This window comes from Larus michahellis, chromosome 5 (genome assembly GCF_964199755.1).
Source record: "Larus michahellis chromosome 5, bLarMic1.1, whole genome shotgun sequence".
Lineage (NCBI taxonomy): Eukaryota > Metazoa > Chordata > Aves > Charadriiformes > Laridae > Larus > Larus michahellis.
The window spans coordinates 55,188,251-55,194,727 of record NC_133900.1 but is presented as its reverse complement, the minus strand read 5'-3'; the positions used below and the strand labels follow the sequence as shown (position 1 = coordinate 55,194,727).

General features: G+C 51.0%; 1 protein-coding gene across 2 annotated transcripts in view; it reads left to right on the top strand.

Moving 5' to 3' along the window:
- Positions 1–5,953: 5,953 nt before the first annotated feature.
- The window catches only part of MXD4 (MAX dimerization protein 4), a 41,078-nt gene continuing 40,554 nt past the window's right edge, over positions 5,954–6,477 (top strand). Inside the window, exon 1 of one of the 2 annotated variants that reach the window (XM_074587393.1) lies at positions 5,954–6,151. In XM_074587393.1, the coding sequence (XP_074443494.1) occupies positions 6,088–6,151 (64 nt within the window). In that variant the 5' untranslated portion in view covers positions 5,954–6,087. The remainder of the gene's footprint in view (positions 6,152–6,477) is intronic. The other variant, XM_074587394.1, reaches the window with a different exon arrangement.

The window sequence follows — 6,477 nt, the reverse complement described above, 5'->3', positions numbered from 1 at the left end:
AGAGACATGGCTCCTCCACACCACACAGTCCCTCAACGTTATAGCAGCAACTTAGCCCCCCGAATACCCCACATAGCTTCATGTCACATAATCTCAGTTTTATGCTCTGAAAGCAGCTCTCTGATGGGCTGCCACACATCTTCAGGCACTTTGAACTTAAAAAAACCCACCCCAAACTAAAAGCAAACCACACATAAAATCAAGTGATGACTAAAAGCCACATGTAGCAGCCCAGAGGAGAAGCAGAGCCAAACGGCTGCAGTGACATCCGCCATTTGAGATCAGGGATGGAGAATGGTCTTTGGCCCTGCTTTATTTGGCAGGGTAGACGTAGTTAAAGTGCCTCAAAGTGGGCTTGGGCACTGACAAAACTGTTACTTCTGAAACTTCTTTCTATTCAACTTCTAGGTGTTTTGGTTTCTGCATTTAGAAAACAAAGTTAATGATCTGAATCACAGGTGAGATGAGAAATTAAATGGGATTTGAGATGCCGAGACAGGGAGCTGAAACTTGCCAGTGCCAGCTCTGAGTACAGATCCCCTCCTGTGTAGGAAGACAACTAAGTCTTTGCTAATCACTTAAGCCTTGCAACACCCAAGGAAACAGGGATGGACTGCAAGGCACAGTGAAGAAGCTTGTTTCTGGACATAGGGATAAGACACAGTAAGGAATCTTAAATATGGAAGAAAGAAACGTGCAATAGCTGCAATGTGCCAAATCTGAAAAGCATGGAAGGACTAATTATTTCTTTAAGGCTGTACGTGGGGAAGAGTGAATGAAGTTGTTTGAATTATGGATCTTCAACTTCAGAGCTCTGCCCTCATCACAGCTCAGGGCAGCCAGCAGTTCTGATGTCACTGATCTCATACGCCATGTCACACTACCGGACGGATTTTTGGAAAAGAATGGTGTTGTAACATTTAGACATGTAAATACTACCACTCCAATCATAAAGTGCAGGCAGTGAAGAAACCGCAAACAGTGCAGGTTTTGGGGTGTGGCTGCTGATGGCTCTCCCTTCTGCTTCTAAATATGAAGTTTTTCAAACTTCACCGTGAAGTGACAGCTACCCCTTATCACTGCAGGCCAGCTGTTTCTTTAGCACTCAGCTGTTCCTGCTGCTTGCTCATAGAAATGGAAAAAAAGCTATTTCGAGACGCAAATCTGCAAAGCCTTTGAGCACACGTATATCTTAGAGCCTGTCCTTCAGTTCTTAAAGTAATTCGGTTGATCTTCTTTCACACCCATTTTACACCTCTGCACCCATACTGACACCACCAAAGCCAGTTACAGTTCACTGTCACAAATAAAACCAGATCCAGAACAATTCATTCTAGGTATTTTTAAAGCTGCTGTGGTGCCTCCTGAGGACTCAGCTGAATTCCTCTAGGAGAAATGATCTTTTTTTTTTTTGTGTTACCAACTGCTCTGAGTTCTCTAACACACTGTTGCACGCTGTACAGAAAGCTCTGTCGATGCAACTACAGGTAAATGTGTGTTGGCGCTTGTTTGGTATGAGCCAATCCACACACTGTCCTTTCTAAATCCACGTGGGTTTACTCGGGATTTCATCAGCAGGGGCTCTGCATGTGTGTATGGGTGCGTGTGTGTGGTTACACACATGTTTATAGTTCAAGCAGACTAATATAGTTTATGACTCCTGAGGTCGAGAGCTACCATGAACAGAAATCAGCCGTTTTCTGTGACTGCACGGGTCCCTATTTTGCCGTCCTTAACAGCACTGCACAACATGCATAGTCCAGCTGGCTTCAGTGGCCCCTCTTGTCCCAAAGCAGCCCTTCCATGCAGGGAAGAGTGGAACCACAGTGGAAAGTGCCAATATCAATGTGAAATTGTGCTCAATCACCTTAAAACAACCATCTTCAAAATACTTCTGCCCACATTTAAAAGCAGAAAGAGCAATCCCATTGAGTCTGATGGTTTTTACCCCAGAAGTGGTTAGAGCTGCTGCGTTTGGGTCTCAGGGAGTGCAAGAAGGGTGTTACGGTTTGAGAAACCCACAGCAATTTATTGTCGTTTAGACAATTATTCTATCACCCGATGACTCCTCCCCACTCGGGAAGGGGAATCTGGAAAAAACAAGGAAACCCAACGGTTGAAATAGAAAGAGATTTAATAGAATAACACTAAATAATTAACATTAATAATAATAAAGAACCAGTATCGATCCTAATACCAATATAAAATATACAAGGGTAATACTCAGCCAATTATATCGGTAGGAAGCAGCAGTGGACAGCAAACGTTGGACACTGCGAGTGCTACGGCTTTGGGAGGAAGAGAAGGGCTCAGGGGTCCGGCACCAGGGCAAGGAGTTCTCAGGATCGCAGACATCAAGGGAGAGAGCGAACTACACAGCAAACTTCCTAATTTATATTGAATGTGATGTTCATGGTATGAAATAATCCTGTTGGCCAGGTTGGGTCAAGTGCCCGGGTCATGTTCCTCCTCATCCCTGCATCGGACAAGGCTCAGAAACACTGAGACCTTGAAACCTGCATACCATAGTGGGCTATAAAGTAAATATTTTCACAAATCCAGATAGTGGAGTCTTCTAAAAGTGCAGTTTTTGTAGGCATTAGAAGAGAAATTAGTCCTGTGTCACTCAAACCAGGATGGTGAAGGCAGCTGCAGCCCAGCAGTCGGATCGGACCAAGTGCCGAGGAGCGTCCAGTGAAGGCAGTGCTCAGTGGGGTGCGAGCACGGTCTATGTACCCCTCCCAAGCACTGACCCTGCTACGCTTGTTTGGACTCCTGTGTTTCTAAAGGCAAACGATGTGTGTTCATAGTGTGGTGGGGAGGAGCAGGAGAAGCTTTGGGCCTTCAGAACCTCAGTGAATCCATACCCAAATCCTGGCCTTTCATACAAGTGTATCCCACTTTCACCCAGGTGTGTTTATACACCTAGGATGTTTATCTTTCTTTCTGGACATATGACTGATTCCACAGCCTGTGTACAAAACAGTTTTAAGATATGTTTAGACACACATAGAAAGAAATATGGCTGCTCTGAAAATCTGAGGTACCGCTAGACCACTGTGGCCACAGCAGAGAACAACAGTGCCTTATCTGTATATCTTTGCATTTTCTGTACTACATGCCCTATGCATGTGGTCAGGCAAAGGGAACTTTCTTTCTTGTGTGGACAACACAGACCTTCATATATATGGTTTCATGCTATTTCGTAACAGAAAGCAACGTCAAATAGTGTCTAAACCTACTTCCAGTTAAGTCAACAGCAAAACTGTCATAAATTTCAATGGCTTTACAGTGAAAACAGTACTATCTCACCCACACGCAGAAGAATTTCAACAGTTCAAGCAGCAAGTGGAAAATGTTACAGCAATTTTTTTCACCATTGCAATCTATGCACCAAATTCTCTTCTGCCTTGTAATTCATGGAGTCAGACCTTTTCCAAGCAGATACAAAATTATCTTAAACTACAGTCACAACGCTGCTTTCTTCACAGCCTTTTATTTTGTCTCACCCCTGATGCCTGGACCAACTGGCAGTAAAATGTGATTGGTGTTTCAGGAATGTTCAAGAGCCACAATACACTTGTGTATCTGAGGCAACAAGATACAGACTAATCAATTATCAGGTATAATGTATATGTACTTTTACCACCAACAGGTAAAAAGAGTAAAGCATAATCCTTATTTTAATCTGAATCGCTATTATCCTCTTAAAAGGGAACTGTGGCTGACATCTTCTGCCGAGGAATAAACACACAGGACAATATTCTGCAACCCTCCTATACGCTGAATAGCTCTTACTCAAATAGTTCAATTAAAATCAATGGGACCACTTGTGTGCACAAGTGCTATTCTGCAGGAGGACTGATTACAGGCTTCAGCACTTTTGGCCTGAAGATGTACCAATGTGTGATCACAGCACAGCTTAAAATGTGCCTATTTTAAAATTACTTGCTCATGTTAAAACCAACCAGTTTTAGGCAACAGCTGTGCAGCAGCTATCTGAGATAAGGATGCAAAGTTAGCAGCGCAAATAGTATGGTATGGACAGGAAAGGTGCTGAGCTCCTTCCTGTTCAGCCTGCACGCCAGGAGCCAGGCTATTCTGGTAGATGGCTTCTGTGTATCCTGATGACGAAAGGCAGCTGAATATGCTGGCAAGGGTTGGAAAGCTGGCAGTAACCCTGACTGCGTTTCTGAGTTCCACTGTTTCTTTTTTCAGCAGGTTAGACTATTGTGTACAGTTTAGTAATTCTTTTGAATCTCTGTGCATGTTTTTGCAGTACTGCTGTTTTCCTCTCTTGCCTGCACACTCTAAGGGGTCACGGATATATGTGCCAGACACATTTTTACAGCATCTCTGGCATCCCATTTGTATCATCTTTTTCATTCCAATTCACTTCTTGTCATACTTGCCACTACAAGAGCAGGAGGTTTTTCCTTCAGTTGTAGTCATATGCCAACATTCCTCTGACTTACAGCCCTGACGGTAAGGAGAAACAGAATTGAAATCTGCTTAAAACGTCAGTTAGTTTTAGGAAACCCCTCATGCACTGGTGGTGGGGAGAAACCCCAGTGGGCACCCAAAGAGCCCCTTTCTTGCTCTAAGATGCACAAAGGCCCAACCCAGAGGCCTAGTGATGCCCAGGGGCCCTCCATTTCCCAACGCCTGGGGAGGAGGTTGGTTTTTCACCCCCAATGCTTGCTAAGCTCCCTGGGCACCGTCACAGGGAAGCGTCTCCTCACGGTCCACTGCTATGCTTCCCTCCCCTTCCTTGCAGGGCTCTCTGGGGCTACCACGGACCCCGGGCCCCGCTTCCCTCCCCATGGCCTGCAGCAAGCAACGCGCTCGCATTTACGCGAAAAATTAACAATTTTTTGGGTGAAAACAGCCCACCGCCCAGGGGACAACAGGCGCTGAGGCGCAGGCCCAGCGGCTGGCAAGGCTCGAAGGCCCCTCCGGCCGCGGCATCGCGCCCTCGCACCAGCGAACCGGGGGAGCGGTGGGTCGTTTGGGCCACCTCCACCGCCCACACGCTCCTCCCCGCCTCCGGTTTCTATCCCGGTGAAGCGGCTCCACACCCCCTCCCCCGACCCGCCCCGCCTCCCCCCCCGCGACCACGCATGCGCAGCCCACCCGGGAGGGGCGAAGCCCGACCGTCCCTCCCCACCCCCGGCATGGTGGCGGCGGGTCGGGCAGCGCTGGCACAGCGCGGGGGCCGGCGGGCCCGGGAGGGAACCGCTGCCAGCGGCCCTGCCCGGTGGGGGGAGGCCTGACCGGAGCCGGTAACGGGCGTGAGGTTCGGCTCCCCAGGGCCGGCTTCGGCCCTGTGGAGGCGCCTGGGCTCTTCCGTCCACGCCTTTTTCCTTTTCTTTCCTTTTTTATCTTTCTCTTTTTCCCCCCAGCCCAGCCATCCGCGTTCCCGGCGGTAGGTTCGCCGTTAACGTTAGTAACGGCTGCCCCTCGTGCGGCGCACGGCGGCCTCTGAGGGCGGGCGGTGGGGGCGGGGCCGCTCCGCCCCCTCCGCCTGCCTCTTCCTCACGGCAACGCCGCGCCTCCCGCCCGCCCCATTGGCTCCCCCCATCCTGCCGCCCCGCCTCCCGCCACCCGGCACGCCCCGCCCGCCCCATTGGCCCCCTTCCCCGCCCTCATTTGCATGTCGCGCCGCGCACCAATGGGCGGGCGCTACCCTGCTTAACATGCAAGAAGCCGGCCACTCAGCGAGCGCGGGGGCCGGGCCACCACGTGCTGTTGCTAAGCTTCGGCTTCTAAATTGTTACTATAGTGGCCAGCCAATCGGAGGCGGCGATGGGGATCTGTCAACATTCCCTGCCCCAGCCAGGGGAAAAGGGGGGGTTGCTCCGGCTGCCCGTTGGCCCGGCAGCCAACCTGCGTCCCGCCTCCGCGCCCAGCCGCCGGTTCCCATTGGCCGGGCGGCCCGCCCGTCGCCTGTGTGTCAAATGTAGGTTGAGAGAGGTGCCTTATAACCGGGGGCTTGGAAGTCCCCCCGCGCGTGAACTCGGCGCGGGGCGCGGACGCGGACGAGGGGCGGCGGGGGGCGAGGGGCGGCTCGGCTCGGCGCAGGCAGCCATGGAATTGAACTCTCTGTTAATTCTCCTGGAAGCGGCCGAGTACTTGGAGAGAAGAGACCGAGGTACTGGGCGCAGGCGATCGGGCGGGCGGGCGGTCGGTCCCCCGCAGGCGCTCCCCGCCGCTCCCGGCCTTTGTTGTGTGGCGGCCGGGCCGGGCCGGGCCGGGGGGGACCAACCCCGGGCCCAACGGGGCCGACCCGGGCTCGGCCAGAGGCACCGCGCTGGGGGAGGAGCAGTGCTCTTCTCTTGGCCTTTATTTTGTTATTTTTTAAAGAAAAAATCGGTTATTTTTTTGTCAGTCTCCGGCCGGGGACGGTGCGTGTGTTGCGGCGCTCAGGGTCCCTCACACTTCTCTGTGTGTGGCAGTGGGTAATTGTATGGCAGTGCT